The sequence below is a fragment of the Saccostrea cucullata genome, unplaced genomic scaffold (genome assembly GCF_032062105.1).
Source record: "Saccostrea cucullata isolate Sc308-1 unplaced genomic scaffold, CSIRO_AGI_Scuc_v1 ctg1737, whole genome shotgun sequence".
In the NCBI taxonomy this organism is placed as follows: domain Eukaryota; kingdom Metazoa; phylum Mollusca; class Bivalvia; order Ostreida; family Ostreidae; genus Saccostrea; species Saccostrea cuccullata.
In genome coordinates, this window is record NW_026923265.1 from 120378 (window position 1) to 137995 (window position 17618).

The window sequence follows — 17618 nt, forward strand, 5'->3', positions numbered from 1 at the left end:
TTGTAAATATGAATTAAGACATATACTCCTTAACACATTTGAATTGCGAAGGAAAATAAGAATGTATAGAATGTATATTTTGCTAATAGTTTCATTAGATTTCTAATTAGGACATAAAAAGACTAGATATTGATTTCCACTGAGTTATCGTGTTTCATATTTGTTTTTCTTTTTAGATTATTTCCTCTTCTGGTTAAAATCCATTCATACGTATTGTTTCCATGACAAAGGCAAAGCAAAAATTGTGGATGTTATAATTATTGCATCACATTGGGATAAAAGTATCCATAAGGTAGAGCATGCATACTCTTAGCATTGAATGATTAAGTTGAATAAATGTTTTGTGAGAAAGATATTCCGAATAAAAGGTGTACATCGGAATAATTCAATTGCCAGAAGAAGTACACGAACGTATTACATATTGACTGAATACATTCAGCATAATCCTCATTTGTTGATCAAGTCGACATTATATTCAGTACTGAAAATCTATATTATATATAACAATTGGTATGAGGAAGGTTAGACCAAAATCAGTAAGTGATCGTAATATATTATTTTTCGTTAACAAGAACGCTATAACGATCAAATAATTGATTTCTTGATAAGTCATTAAACGAATTTATTGAATTCCCTGTTACATATTACATGTTTCAGTTAGTCAAAGGCCTTGCTTTCAAAATATGTAATTCTAATATTTATGTAATGACATATAAACAGTAAGGTGAATTTAAGTTCAATCTAACTACAAATATATAGAATGTTGACTTCTTCTTCTTGTCTGTCAAAATAGTTGTTAGATGAGAGTTGTCATATTTGGTCAATAAAACATTTAAATATGAAACAAATATTAAACAGATTCAGAAGATTTTGTGTTGTCACTTATTCTAATTTCAGAGGCATATTAGAGTCCACATACGATAAAGAATTAAAAGGCTAAAAAGGGTTTTTAAAAAACTAAAAGGAAGGTTCAAAAAGAAACAAACGTAGTACCTATTAGAATGTAAATATAGGAGTTCCTGAGGCAAAAAAGTGCAAAACCACCATATCATCACGTGACAACTATATATTGCAAAACGTTTCTTAAAAAAGATAAGATAACAACTGCCTCCCCTCATGAGTTTAATGATGGATGACTGCACTTAAAGATATGAAAAATTCAATTTCTTCCTACTTTTAATTGTGGTGTCATTGATTTCCTTCAAATACTCCAATGACGTTATGACATCATTGATAAGGGCAAACTCCATACAGTGTCGATTCTCCGGACTACTTTCGTGCCCTACGAATAACGCCACTGCCACAGGCTTTCCAAACTTTTTCCAAAATTTGGAAAATTGGCTTGCGCGAGTAATTCGGTTTTCAAAAAATTTAAACTGAATGTTGTGTATAAGTTTAATGATGAAAATAAAGGGAAACAACAATCGATCTATTTATTTTTGATAACGGCAAGTAATGGTTTAATTTTTTCAATCCGATTAAATCCGGATTATTTTTTCAAGCGTAGTTTACACCAAGTTGCAATGGCGGCTTCCATGCGTTATTGGAAACGAGGAGAAATTTCGTGTCTCATGGTTGTAATACAACACATTCTGAATGAATTTGGAAGAAATACGAGACTGTCGATGCAAACGACATGGTATATTTCATAGTTGTGCGAATGACTTCAATAATGATGAGAATATTCGAGAAAACGAAGAGCTTTGTAATTCGAGACTGTGCTCAATTAAAGCTGTGGAATTTCTGTGATGGCAGTGCTGACTGCTGAGGAAACATTGATGTGGTAAATGGTAAAGTTTAAATACTGTATAAGATGACAATTTCTGTAAATGAATAACATGTTTCCATTGTTATGATAACCATTTAGACCATGAGTTCTCCCATTTAATTAGCATAGGCCAGAAGAGTTAGAACACATCATAATAATGAATTCTACAAAAAAATAGGCCTAATGATCTCATTCTAGCATATAAACTCTTAAAATTATAGAAAGTCATTGTTATTATTCAACTAGGTTATACAAGTAGACCATATGTTACATGTACAACACTGTGTACATGCAGATCCCATGTACATGTATCTATACAAGCTACAAATTTTGAAAATCCAAATATTTCATACTGAGGAAGTGAAAATGAAGAATACTATTGTAATAGAGAAGTAAATAAAAGTTTGATTTTAACAGGAAAGGGAGAAAACAATAAGGACAACACTAGGATATGACTTAAATGTCATACTAGGCTTAATTCCTGAAATATAGGACTGTGGTGCTCTATCGATACACTTTTCTGACCACTGTGACAGATCCTGCCTGATTATCACAAGGTAAAAAATTCAAATATCAAATATCATTATCTCTTTCAACACACAAAGCAGTATCAAATTTGGGACAGATCAGGAAGTGCATGATATTTATTTATAAACAGTGTTCTTCTGTTTAGAGAGGAAGGACAAACATTTATTTTGTCGAAGTATGAAGTTTCATTCCATTTGATTAAACAGAACTCACGTAAGCCAAAATTAAAAGCAACATGTTTTGTTACCACAGAGCACGGTTAACCAATATTGTAATGTCAAAAATATCAAAATGTCAAAAGTTCACATTTTTTTATTTAAAACATTTTTCGGTTTGTTCATACTTCTCCATGAAATTCTCAATCTCAAAGATGAAAAAAATATAAAATGTGGTTTATTTCATCAGTTAACAAATAATGATGTAAAGTTCATGATTTCTTAATACAATAAAAACAGCAAAAGTAAATAAAGTGAAAACTCTTTAATTAGGTTAATAGACTAAAAAAGAAATTGCATACTATGCAATATATCCATACACTAGCCACAGTTTTGTTTTTTAGTATATTAAAAGTAAGCTTAAGTAAATCAGGACAATATTACATCATAATCGTATTTGACTTGTTTAATATGCCCACACGTACATGTATTTGTAGATTTGGGAGCATATAGTTTTTGCCCTGTTTGTCCATTTGTCAGTCTATCTGTCTGTATGTCCACAAAATCTTGAACGCTGCTCACATTTGGATGTGTGACTCTATTGCTTTCATATTTCACGTATGTATTCATTCTATAGAGACCTTTCGGCGGGTATAACCAAATTTGACCTTGACCTTTGGATCTTGACTTGCATTTGAAAAACTTCAATATTTGCCATAAGCTGCCATGCAGGGAATCAATGTTTCGCAAACGTCTTGTTTTCTGATACATGTATCATGATGCAGTTATTAACCATGCAACTACATGTGCATGACATTGTGTTTATTGTCTAATTTGTTGGAATGACTTACATTTATCTGTTATTCATAAATTTAGATGCATATTAAAATGACTAAAATTTTTTTTATCTGTGTGTATAAGTAAATAGGCAGTGTGAGAAGTATGCATTTATTACAATTCATTTTATTTTTCAGACTGATTTTTGAAGGACCTTTCTACCTAAACACAAATGGATGAAAGTCAGCATCACTGTTTCAAACACTCAACACCCTACCATCAAAGTGGATATGATATTCAAAGACAAAAACAGTGGATATGATCTTCAGAGACAAAATGAGCCCCCAAAAGAAGTCACTCCTGTTGAACTGGGAAAATTTGTTCACATATATCATTGTTTTACACATGAATATTTTTAAGTACAAGTAAATATTCAACATATTTTTTCTTTTAATTTGAAAAAAAAAATGTAGAGGCAAATGATAAAATGATCACATCAGTGTTTCATTGTGTTGTTATATTTATGTATCATTCATAACAAGTTTGATACCAGAAATCCAGAAAAAGCACCCTAAGTGTGTATTTATTTTGCAAAGTTTTTCATTATTAAACAATTCCATCATGCCTTTGCTGCCATACAGAGATTGTGTATTTTAATGTAAATACTTGAGATACATTTCTGCTCTTTACTGAATCAAATTGAATGTGGAAAAAAATACAAAGATACAGAAAAAAACCCTCACCTTCTTTTAGTTGTGGACAATTTGACATGAGCAAATTTGTGCTGCCCCCTTTTATATTGAGTTTAATTGATTGTACTGTACGTATTGCTTTTAATTACAATAAGCCCTAACTATTTTTAGCTCTCCAGAGCCAAAGGCTCTAGTGAGCTTTTCTGATCACAATTTGCCCATCGTACGTCTGTCTGTCTAGCTAGCTGTACGTCTGTAAATTTTTCACATTTTTGACTTCTTCTCAAGAACTACTGGGCCAATTTTAACCAAACTTGGTACAAAGCATCCTTGGGTGAAGGGAAATTTAAATTCTCAAAATGAGGGCCAGATACTCTTCAATGGGGAGATAATTAAGGAAAGACAAAAATAGGGTGGGGTCATTAAAAATCCTTCTTCTCGAGAACCACTGAGCCAGAAAAGCTGAAACTTATGTGGAACCATCCTGGGGTAGTGTAGATTCTGAGTTATTATAATCATGACCCCCAGGGATTAGATGGGGCCACAATAGGGAATCAAAGTTTTACATAGATACATGTATATATAGGAAAAATTTCTAAAAATCTTCTCGGGAACCACTGGGCCTGAAAAGCTGAAACTTATTTGAAAGCATCCTGGGGTAGTGTAGATTCTAAATTGTTCAAAACATGACCCCTAGGAGCTAGGTAGGGCCACAGTAGGGAATCCAAGTTTTACATAGAAATATATAGGGAAAATCTTTGAAAAACTTCTTTTCAAGAATCAATAGGCCAGAAAAGCTGAAACTTTTTTGGAAACATACTGGGGTAGCGTAGATTCTAATTTGTTCAAATGATGACCCCCAGGGATTGTGTGGGGCCACAGTGGGGAATTAAAGTGTTACATAGAAATATATAGGAAATAAATTTAAAAATCTTTTTCTCAAGAATTTTACTTGGCCAGAAAAGCTGAAACTTACATGGAAGTATCCTTTGGTAATATAGATTTAAAATTGTTCATATCATGACCCCTGGGGGTTGAGTGGTGTCACAATAGGTATTACAAGGGGGAAATCTGGTTTAGAATAGCACATGACGTTCAAAGCTTCTCAGGTGAGCGATGTTACCCATGGGCCTCTTGTTTAAAAATTGCTGGAAATTCTGAGGTTTTTAGAGCAATAATCAGACACAAAGCAGTTTCAAAAGTATCTATGAAAAGGGGGGAGGGCATAGCAAGTAAAAATAAAAAATACCAAAAACTATGACAAGCATAAGACGGATTGGAGAGAGACATTGTGCATGTATTTTCAACAGAATATTCACAAATGAATATAATATCATGGAGTGGTTCGAAGTTACTGCAACGAAAAGTGGATGGGGTGGTGACTGCATTTTAAAACTAATAAGTAAAGAATTATGAATATCATCACTCCCTTCCTTTTTTCTAAAGGTGCACGATAGCATTGTCATTGAAAAAAAAAACAACGAAAAATCATTTTATCCAATCAGGGTCAGAGAAAGATTTTCTACAAATGATACAGACACTAAAAATTGTCCGTACGTTGTATATTTTATTTTCTATCAACACAATGCATGCTACATGGAAACTGCTCTGAGACCGACTTTTTTTAAAAGTTTTGATGAATCAAGATTTATGTAAAATGACGACCGATATAAATGCTGATAGAGAATTTTAATCAAGTGCGTTATAGAGGAAGGGAGGGGGGTTCCGAACATACATGTAACCATTTACTGCTGAAAATGTTCATTGAAAGGGCACCACTTATACATGTATCTTGAAGTATACAGGTATTCATTCAAATTGGCATAGTTACGAAATTTGTTAGTGGGAAAAATTAGAACAACGAAAATGGTATGATTATTTATAATTTATGTTTGTTCTCATGTTTTTAGACGGCTCGCGGAGCGAGCTACTCTCTCTCTCTCTCTCTCTCTCTCTCTCTCTCTCTCTCTCTCTCTCTCTCTCTCTCTCTCTCTCTGTTGAGGGGGTGGGGGATTGTATCGTAAAAAAAAAAATCAGTCTGCCCGCTTATATTTTATAACGATATTACGTTCTTGTTTATCAATGCGGAAAAAATGCAAATTGAATTTTGATTTAATATTTGTTTACTTCCTCAATTATTTCGTTGATATTTCCCCCAATCTAAAATGGGTGTATGAAAAATAATCGTCTTTATTCATATAAGTATCTATTTTTTAAAAAAAAGGATGGAGAGGAGAATAGAAAGATAAAACGGTAAAAAAAAGAAAAATATTCTGAAGCAGTTTAATCATTGTGTATAATGATTCTTGACCAATTTCTATCTTTTACAATATAATCGGCGTCAATATGTAAATTTGAATTTCATACACCGATTCAAACAAATCAGAAAATAAGCAGGCTGTTAGCATAAAGCTTATTAATGTCAGATGGACTTAATGATTTTTTTTTCTGAGATAAAATTATTATATGCTAATTGAATTTTGTACTTAGCACATAGATATCAATTTTTTATAGACATTAGTATCTCGCGTGTACATGGTATAAACCATGATAAACATGACAACTTGAACATTTAAATAAAAAAAGATATTAAAACAGGGTTTCGCTAATGTTTGTATGAATTTTCATGTATCAACAGAATTTTTCTCGCATAATCATATACAATTTTTAGATCTAACTCAGCTGCTGTAAGCACAGAACTTCACCTAGCAGTCTCTAAATTTTACCGCGCCTTATGTAACTGTGACGTCACGCAGTCAACCTCGGTTGAACGAGGTCATATCAAAAGGCCTGGGGCAGCGATGATATGGAGTTGTAGCGTAACGTAATACTGAGCTGTCTGGAGCTTGTGATAAGGGTACGAAGTAAAAACTCGGTTCAAAGCTTATACACCTGAAGACGGATTATAAAAATCTAAATGTATGTTACATGAATTGAGATATCTGGTGTAGGAAGGCGGCACAATACCCAAAAGTTGCAGTTAAAAATTGGTTTATCATATTTAAAATCCTTAGGAAAAGTAATTATTACCCTGTATTTTTCGAATGGTAACCAAATTCTTAAAACTGTTTTATGAACCATATTTTCTCAAATTTTGGTATTGATGCTTTAATAGATATAAATATCATAACGTATTTATATATATACATGTACATAGGGTTGAAATTCGACATTTTGAAAAAAAATGGCGGTTGTTTTGGCACAGGCTGCGCACTGGACTGTGATCAAGTGTTTTGATCCTAAATTCACTCTTACAGAAATGTACCAGTCATAAATGTTTGGTAGACTAGACAACACTTTTCTCGTCCTTAGTATTTATAATGACTAAAACAGTTTCTCTATGTATGTGTGAATATCAGTAACTTAAATAAAAGATAGTGCTAAGAAATGTGCAAGAATTCAAACGTGCAACTCTATTAGAGAAAAAAGACGAAAAGCTCGTAGAAATAGTGTTTTCAAATTTTTATTATTTTATACCTATACATGCGAATACTTTGTTTACATATTTTAATGTTTGATAATAGCATAATAATTAAGATATTTCACAATTATAACCATAACCGTTTCGTTTAATTTATGAATTTGACTCTGGTAATTGATATATTTTCTACAAAAAAATTGAACCGTGGACATTTGTATTTTTTGACATTGCAGATTGCTCCGGGTGTTAGAGAACAATATCTCTGTAAATGATATTACTCGAAAAGTTTTCAAGTAAAGATGATAAAACTTCGTAATTTTTCTGCCAAGAGCACATTTTATCCAACCTTAAAATTGTATTAAAATACATTAATTGTCCCCCGCTTGAAAAGTGGGGATATTAATTTGGGTCTGTCCGTCCGTCCGTCCGTCCTTCTGTCTGTCTTTAACGCTTTCGTTTCCACAAGATATCTCGAGAACCATTTGAGCTTTCGCAATGAAATTTTGCATAGCAACTCCCAAATATGGGCTAAGGAAGACCCTTATTGATTTTGAGGTCCAAAGGTCAAAGGTCAAGGTCATAAATTCGAAAATTCTCTGTGTTATAACACTTTCGTTTCCGCGCGATATCTCGAACACTCTTTGATCTTTTACAATGAAATTTTACATAACAACTCCCTGTGGCCTATGAAAGACCTCTATTGATTCTGAGGTCAAAAGGTCAAAGTTCAAGGTCGTAAATTTATACATTCTGACAGTATGAAACACTATCTTTTCCAGGCGATATTTTAAGAAGATTTTTAGCTTTTGCAAAGAAATTTTATACCAAAACTCCTTAGGACCTCTCTTACCCCTCTCAAAGTGTCCCACCCCCTTGTTTTATTAGTATTTATTGTATTACATGTCGCTATTTTTTAGCATAGGGGCATGAGGCGAGTTATTACGTATAAAACAGGTTCTCGGTGGACTTTATATTCTTATTACATCTAATAACTATTTAATGAAGGTTAAATTAGACACCATGCAGTTTGTAAGCTTTTGACAATATCAAACGTGAATATATATATATATGTATGTGACGTTATCTTTGCATATAATTTAGTTTAGTTTTAAGTGGCGCCGTGGTCTAGTGGTTATGTCTCTCGCTTCACAGGTGAGAGGGCCCAGGTTCGTTTCCCCGTCGAGGCATTATTTTTTTTTTCCAAAATTTTTTTTTACTACATGATAGTATTCAGCATGTGAAATGAAAAGTTTATGAGATCTGGCTTGTGCAAACTCATAAAATCATCATTACAGTGTGATAAATATTCCATATAAAAGACTTCAATACACATAATAGAGAATTAGCAATCAAGCCTTTATATCCATATTGGCATATTTTATTTACTTCAGTATACATGTATACATTTAATAATTCTACAAATTCAGTCAAGAAAAATCCGACCCCCACTGGTTTACTTTTTTCCCTTAGCGGGGGACAAAAATTCTCTGAATTAGTTTGTTTCTTTAAAATTAAAGATATGAGCTCAGTCTACGTAATTTTGGGACAAACCTCGTATATTAACACCAAAACAACTAAAACATCTTGAGCCGTGGATCACAGATTATTTTGAATTAATTCATAGTTTCTTTTTTAGACAAAGCGGATTTTTATGGACCAACTTCATGAAGCTTTACCATCGGAATGTAATCTTGGGCAATACATTAGAGAGGACAGATGTTTCTGCACACAGTTTCCTTTGGAAGCTCTAACTGACCTTGAAGATATTCTAGTAAGAATAGCAAAAGACAAAAAGTGGAAGGAGAACATTCCTCATGAATGGGTATTTTTAAATGATGAGATATCAAACACAAAAAGAGAACAACGTATCATGTCTGTAAATGATATATTGGAGGGAATGCCTGTAAATAATTCTTCTCGCGTTCATGCAGCTAATGATATGTTGCGGTATTACCACGATGCTGGAAAAGTCCTTTTCTTCAATGAGGCAGAGCTGAATAAGTATGCAATTATTGATGTGCAATGGTTTGTTGATGCATTCAAAACCATAATTACAGACGAAAAACACGTCCAGGGAGTCATTGCAAGTGGAAAGGATTGGCAGGAATACTATAGTACAGGTCATATTCAAGATTCTCTTCTCACTGAAATATGGAGAAAAGAAGACGAAAATTTACTCACCTCTTTGAAAGAGGAAAACATCTCAGTAAATGATGAATTAGATAAGGATGCCCGTTTTCTGTTGTATCACAAACAAACATTATTGATGTACATGCAAAGATTAGGTTTGATGTCCATTGGAGAAACGTCTCACTACATTCCTTGTATGAACAAAAAGAATTTTGGTGAAGAACAAAAGCATGTCATTATAACCTCATCATCCAAGTCATCTATCCTTGTCTTCTCCTTCGACTTTCTACCATACTTTCTTTTCTATCGTTTGGTTGTCAAAATTATGGAGATCAAACATTGGAGAGCTCTGAAAAGTAACAATATCAGTTGTTTGTACAAAGATGCTGCCATGTTTACATACAAAAATCATAATATTGCAGTAGCAGTTACAGATACAACGATTCAATTACAAATCTTTCATCCTGAACAGGGAATCGAAATGTCAAAAAATGTAACATTATCTGTGAGAAGTTGCATTGAAAATATAATGAAGGACATATCTAGTACCTTTCATAAGAATCTAGCATATCGAATAGGGTATACCTGTGACAATGAGAGAGAACAAATATTAGGTATGAAAGTAACAGAAAGTTTCATTGAAGAGAAAGATCTCCCCGTTGGAGACAGGATCACATGTCCTCAACATCAGGTTGAAAATCTACATCATATTAATCCAGATTATATAAGTTCCTTTTGGAGATAAACTCATTAAGCTCTATTTATCTACTCTAAATTTCACTTTTCAAAAATCTTCAACCATTGGACTTAATTGTCTTCACAATAGCGACTTTATATACTCTGCGAGATATTGTGTAAGTTGTTAAATTTGTGAAGCAATACTGAGTTGTCAATATATTTTAACACTCTTTACTATCGATGATAAAGATGTTGTGACGAGACAGATATTCACTCCTCAATGGTACTTGCCCCACCTCTGATGTTTTGGAGGTCCATGTTTGATCTGCTTCTATTTTGTAAAGTTTAATGAACTTTCGAGCTCAAATATGTTTCGTTAACTCCACATATTTTATGAACCAAAATTTGGCTTTTAACTCTTTTAAACAGATATATCTGTCTTCACTTAAACTAAAATATCTTATTTTTCTAAGTATTCAAATGTTGACCATTGGTAACTCTTATTTTGCACTCATGAGGACCACTAAATATTTGAATTCGTTCACATTTTTTTACCCAACATTATAAAAAAAAGGCATTACTACTCTTCCTTTCAATCCTTGTTATCCGCTTAAATGTTGTTTAAACATGTAATTTATACATAGTCTGCAATTTAAATCTGATCTTTTCAATAAAGCTCGCGAATCATAATCTCTATAAAATTTTACTGCAATCAAAAATATAAATAGTTTATAATTTAAAATAAAAAGGAAAATTTGATTGATATTCCCGTTGTCTTTATTACTCAAAGCTAACAAAAGATAATTCCTTACATGTACTAACAGGTGATTTATACAATCAAATATTTTTGTAATGTTGCATTACACAAATATCATCGTCTGTTTTTCATTCAATTGTAACTCGGCAAGTTATCCAAAATTCTTGCAGAATTTTGTTGTAATTGTCATGTTGCTCTAATTAAATTAATTTATTATTAATCATTATCTATTCGTATGTATCATGTTATTCAGTAAATAAGCGTTTTTATTATATGTTAACCTTTTGTCATTTTGAATTAAACCTTACACTTGGAAAACTTTTTGAAATATCTTTCATATAATCTTCCAGAGAAATGTACTATATCTATGCACGAATGACTGATAAACAGTAAAAGTGACAAGTGTCATGATTAGTCGGCGTTGAAATGAATTTTTGCATGAATATGTGTTTATTATCGTTCAGTCTGAAATTTTAAAAAGCCTGAGTACCTTGCATATCCTGTTTCTCTGTAATTCGCAAACAATGTATATCGCTGTAATAAAAAAGTAAAGAAAATCACTGTATTTATTTACTATTTAAAAGCTATTTCCTTTATATCACAGATTCAATATTTGTTAAACTAAGAATTTTGCATTCTGAGCATCTTTTAATTAATTTATTGGTGTAAATATTGTGTCCTCCGCTTTCGCGAAAGTGAGGGTGCATTAAATCTCAGTCTGTCAGTCGGTCCGTCCGTCACAAAATCTTGAACCTTGATCATATCCTTTGAAAAAAAAAATAGAACTTTCATATAACACTTGTTTATTTCCTGTCACAAACCTTTCTAAATACACTATGATTTTTTACCCTTGACTTTGACCGAGAAGTTTATCCTGCTTTTGGAAAATTTAAATACGTACATACTTATTTGAATTAGCCATAATTTTTGAATAAGAAATAGGGCTTTCATATGAATAACGTGTATACATGTGACAGGATCTGTCTTAATATAAAACGATTTTTGACCTCGTGATCTTCACCTTGAAGTTTGACATACATTTCAATAACTTTATTTTTGGTCATTTCTTTTGAATTAAAAGAGAAAAGTTTTCATATTATGTATGTATATTACATGTGAAAAGACCTTTCTAATTATTTTATGATTTTTTGACCCTTGACGGTGAGCTTGAAGTTTTTTTATTTTAAAGATAAATTACCTTGAATTGGCCATAACTATTTAGTGAAAAGAGATAGGGCTTTCACATGAAAAATAATTATTATCCAGGAAAAGTCCTTCTTAAATAGACGATAATATTTTGATCTCGTGATCTTGAAGTTTGACTTTCTTTTCCAGATAAATACCTTTCAATTGCTCATTTCTTTTGAATGAGAAAAAAGATTGGGATTTCATATTATAAATGTATATTACCTGAGACGGAACATTTCTTAATACACTATGATTTTTGACGCAACCTTTACCTTGAAGTTTGACCTACTTAAAAAATAAAAATATTAATTTAGATTGACCATTTCTTTCCAATCAGGGTAGACAGTGTTTTCATTTTCTACATGTGTATTACCTCTGACGGGACCTTTTATAATATATACTCATATATATACAATTCAGTTTTTTACCTCATGACATTAGCCTTTGAGGTTAGTCTACTCTTCTATAACTTCAACCTTTGTCATGACTCTTAAATAAGGAAAGATAGAGCTTTCATATTAAACCTGTATTTAACCTGAATATTGCCTTTCACAATTTTTTTTCTTAATACACTATGGTTTTTTATCTTGAGACCTTGAATTAAAGTTTCATATACCCTTCAAACATTTTAATTTTATTTTAGATTGAGATAAGATTTTACTTTCATATTTGAATTGTACTTTATCTGTGACAAGATATTTCCTTTCTTTATTTGATTTTTGAACCCTTACCTTCAGGACTGACCTAATAAAAAAAAAATAAACTTAAAAAAAAATATGTCATAAAATATGACATCTCAATTAAAATGACACCAAAAACTGGAGCCCACAATACTTTGAATTTGCTTGTTTAAATGCTATATTCAAAAACTATTTCCTGATAAGTAGGCCCTGCTCTCGAGAATGAAATCTTTGTCTGTCCGTCTCTCAGTCAGTCTGTCCCTCTTTTAAACTTTTGAAATAACAAGAGATCCATGGGCCCTATAGGTCACCTGAGCATTATGCAACAACTTTCCAGTGATTGAATTTGATTCATGTTTTAAGCCAGATGCTATGGCATTCACAATTTTGAAAGAGGCACCATTGATCATCATAACAATACACTTAGCAGTTGCTGTGTTTGTTTACTTAATACCCATACGCAGGGTAAGGGAACACAAAATGCATTTCAACTAATGAGTAATATTCAGCAATAATCAGTAGTGCCCCTACCATACATGAACCCCTGATCCTAAGGCCTTGATATTTGATTAATACCAAGGAGCAGATTTCAAAACATTAATTCATTTTCAGTATATAAGTACAACCACCCCCCCCCCTCTCTATGGTACCCCTGACCCTGGGGCCTTGAAATTCACGATTGTGGAAGATATGGGCCCATGTCCATCATAACTATATTGGTAGTTCATCTGCTTAATACCCTGGAGCAGAGAAGAAAATTTTCAAAGATTTAATGTATTTTCACTATATAATCAATAGAGCCCCGCCCTAACAGCAGAACCCCTGACCCTGGGGCTATAAAATTCACAATTATGGAAGAGGCATTCTTGCTCATCATAACTATATACTTTGTTAGTTTATTTATTTCCTAGGAGCAGAGGAGAAAATTTTCAAAGAATTCATGTATTTTCACTATATAATCAATACAGTCCCGCCCTAACACCAGAACCCCTGACCCTGCGGCCAAAAAATTCATTATTTTGGTAGAAGCACTCTTGCTCATCATAACTATGCACTTAGTTAGTTTATTTATTTCCTAGGAGCAGAGGAGAAGATTTTCAAAGAATTCATGTATTTTCACTATATAATCAATAGAGCCCCGCCCTAACAGCAGAACCCCTGACCCTGGGGCTATAAAATTCACAATTATGGAAGAGGCATTCTTGCTAATCATAACTATATACTTAGTTAGTTTATTTATTTCCTAGGAGCAGAGGAGAGGATTTTCAAAGAATTCATGTATTTTCACTATATGATCAATAGAGTCCCAACCGAACACCAGAACCCCAGAGAAGATTTTCACAGAATTGAGGTATTTTCACTATATAATCTATAGAGCTCCGTCCTAACACCAGAACCCCTGTCCCTGGGGCCATAAAATTCATAATTTTGGTAGAGGCACTCTTGCTCATCATAACTATGCACTTAGTTACTTTATTTAATACCTAGGAGCAGAAAAGATGATTTTCAAAGAATTCATGTATTTTCACTATATAATCAATAGAGCCCCGCCCTAACACCAGAACCCCTGACCCTGAGGCCATAAAATTCACAATTTTGGTAGAGGCACTCTTGCTCATCATAACTATATACTTAGTTACTTAATTTAATACCCAGGAGCAGAGAAAAAGATTTTCAAAGAAATAATGCATTTTCACTACCTACTTATTTAGCCCCGCCCTAGCACTGGCATGTGACCCTTGGCCATGAATTTCACAATCTTGGTACAGGACTCATTGCTGATTACAATGTTATCATGCAAACAGTTTGACTGCTTGATGTCCAGGAGTAAAGAAGAAAATTTTTAAAGATTGTACTAATTTAAGTGGTTTTGGCCCAACCCAACAGGCCCCCCCGGGGGGGGGGGCAGGGATCATGAAATTCATAATTTTTGTTTCCCTTCAACCATAGATGCTTTATGCCAAATGTGGTTGAAATTTGTTCAGTAGTTGCAGAGAAGAAGCCGGAAATGTTCAAATGTTAACGCACAACGCACGACGCACGACGACGGACGAAAACAGATAGTAATAGGTCACCTGAGTTTACTCAGGTGACCTAAAAATAGATTAACAGCCTTTCACATTTTACAGGTATATTACGTGTGAAAATTTATCTAGTTTTTGACTACTTGACCATAACCTCGAGTGTAGACATACTTGACCTACTAAAAGCACGGGACAACGATTTGTTTAAGATTCAAGGGTATACATGTGTCAATGTTACCCTCTCCCGATGTTAAATTAAAGATACTTAGTGTTTTGAGCTCTCAAAATGTAATCCTAAATTACACACGAGTATCTAGTACAGTAGTTTTCTGTGTATAAAATGGGTTTTGAGATTCTTTGAACTACTTGTTTAATACTATACTAGTCAAAATTTCTAAGTCCCCTGGCAAGTTTGTTCGCTCTTATAATAAATTATTTTAACAGCATAATTTAATAACTAACAGGATAAAAAAAGTTGCAAAACAATTTTTCGCACTTACTTTATTTCATTGAAGCACTTAAACACAAAATGCAGAAAGGTTAAGGCACCCTTCAATTAAAAATCCACATTGTTAAATACTGCACTATACTCAGTTCAAACAGATACACATTAAGACAACCGTTCCTCAAAGAGTTCACACAATTTAAGAAATGTTCTTTTAGGGTTAGAATAGAATCCCGTGGGAATCCGGGTTGGAATAGGTCCTCAGTATCCCCTTGCTTGTCGTAAAAGGCGACTAAATGGGGCGGTCCTTCGGATGAGACCGTATAAACCGAGGCCCTGTGTCACAGCAGGTGTGGCACGATTTAGGTCCCTCCCTGCTCAATGGCCCTGAGTGCCGAGCATAGACCCAAATTTGCAGCCCTTCACCGGCAATGGTGACGACTCCATATCAGTGAAATATTCTGGAGAGGGACGTTAAACAGTATACAATCAATCCATGTGTAGACTAGGTTGTCCTCTAGATTCGCTAGATTCTGCTGCTGCAAAAGCTGTCTCACACTACAGTCTATCTTCTTCCATACATGCAAGTAAGGGATGAAATTAAGATGACAAGGGGACTTACCGAAAGTGTCTGTGCCTTGAATTAAATGTACTCCCAACTCCTCCAGTTTGACATTAAGGGGAGGGAACTTCCGGTTCCATTAATTTTTCCGAATAAACTCTGGGATGAATTTGTCGTGTTTGTTAAAAATCTAGCGATTTCTAGTAATTGAAAGAGATTCAGCTATGCTTTGTAGGTTTTTAGGGCGGTAATTGTAAAGGTTTTAGGTAAAAATAAATTCATACAGTGGAAGGAAACAGAACTCTCGTTAACTTTGACCAGCTCGGGCCATTTCAACTTCAATTTCACACTGCTATGTGGACATACACATCACATTAATCATTTTTTTTCTGTTTTTCGTTATCAATTAAAGAAGGAGAAGAAATGGAAGTAAAAAATATGAAGAATAAACCCGAAAAACACATGAAACTTGAACTTAATGCTTTTTAACCAAAACGGTCACGGTCGAGTAATTACACATTCAATTACAATTTTTTGGCCTGGACAGGTAAGTATTGTAAATTAAAGGCAAAATTATAAGCAACTAGTACATTTATATTAAGGTTTTGAACTTTTAGAAAAAATAAAAGTGCGGACTTAGGAATTTTGACAAGTATATTTGCTCACCTAAAACATCACAGATGGATGTTTGGCGGTGTAACGAACTGATATTTAGACACATACCCTAATCACTTTTTACATAAGGTCTACACAATATCTTTTTTAAGCTGCAGGTATAGAAGTAAATCTATGATTTAGAGTACGAAAGAACTATTTTTGTATTGGCCTACTACATGTATCTCATGGTCCAATACCTTTATCTGTGTAGTTCACCTGAGTTAAAGACCTGCTAAAGTATTTAAAGTCAAGGGTTTAAGAAATCTATTATTCTACTTTTTGGACACGTTTTCTATGATTTCTGTGCTCACATTAACAAAGAATTGAAAGAGGGGGTCTATGTTATAATATCATGAGTAAATATTTTTGTAAGAAATTTGTTTTCAAGTACTTCTATGTCCTGTAATAAGAAAGAGTGATGTGTTAACTTCACTAATAGAATATTACAATATATGATTGATTAATTGTATATTGTTTAACGTCCCTCTCCAGAATATTTCACTGATATGGAGACTCACCATTGCTGGCGAAGGGCTTCAAAGTTAGATCTATGCTCGGCACTCAGGGCCTTTGAGCAGGGAGGGATTTTTATCGTGCCACCCCTGCTGTGACACGGGGTCTCGGTTTATACGATCTCATCCGAAGGACCGCCCCATTTAGTCGCCTTTTACGACAAGCAAGGGGTACTGAGGACCTATTCTAACCCGGATCCCCACGGGGCTATTACAATATAATATTGCAATATAATATAATAATAAAACAAGGTTGCAGATGTTTTATTATCAGGTAAACAATAATCGTGTAAATGTTGTAAGGTGATTAAAGATTTTAGAGCATGTGTCATTTCCGAGTAAACGTGTACAATTCGGCATTGGACTGCTTTGGATGATAGACCAGATCTATTTTTTGGGATGGATAACCATGTTTGATAGAGTTTAGGGAGCAGGTTATTTCTGAAGTAAATATAGTCCTTTGTTGATCAGAGTTTCAGAAAGGATATACCCAATGTACAATGCTTGACTTGCTTAGGATTCTTAATTTGCCTATAATTTCTGGTTGTGTTACCAGGTTAAAATATTTGGAAGAGGTTCATTCTAAGGTGTCTGTAAGACTGACAAGGTTATCTACAATAGCATCCGAACTCAACCTAAGAGAA

General features: G+C 33.5%; 1 protein-coding gene and 1 long non-coding RNA gene across 3 annotated transcripts; both read left to right on the top strand.

Moving 5' to 3' along the window:
- Nucleotides 1-250: 250 nt before the first annotated feature.
- On the top strand, nucleotides 251-10654 carry LOC134263591 (uncharacterized). The gene is made up of 2 exons (XM_062745976.1): nucleotides 251-292; nucleotides 8978-10654. Exon 2 carries the CDS (start codon nucleotides 8993-8995, stop codon nucleotides 10214-10216), a length of 1224 nt encoding a protein of 407 aa, XP_062601960.1. The 5' UTR covers nucleotides 251-292; nucleotides 8978-8992; the 3' UTR covers nucleotides 10217-10654.
- On the top strand, nucleotides 1313-3732 carry LOC134263590 (uncharacterized). 2 transcript variants are annotated; one of them, XR_009991319.1, is made up of 3 exons: nucleotides 1315-1783; nucleotides 2186-2325; nucleotides 3426-3732. It is a non-coding gene; the product is annotated as an uncharacterized LOC134263590 (long non-coding RNA). The 2 variants fall into 2 exon arrangements; XR_009991318.1 differs by having other exon boundaries at nucleotides 1313-2325.
- Nucleotides 10655-17618: the final 6964 nt, after the last annotated feature.

Coding starts and splice junctions, on each gene's coding strand:
- LOC134263591 (XM_062745976.1), top strand. CDS start 8,993: ATGGACCAACTTCATGAAGCTTTACCATCGGAATGTAATCTTGGGCAA.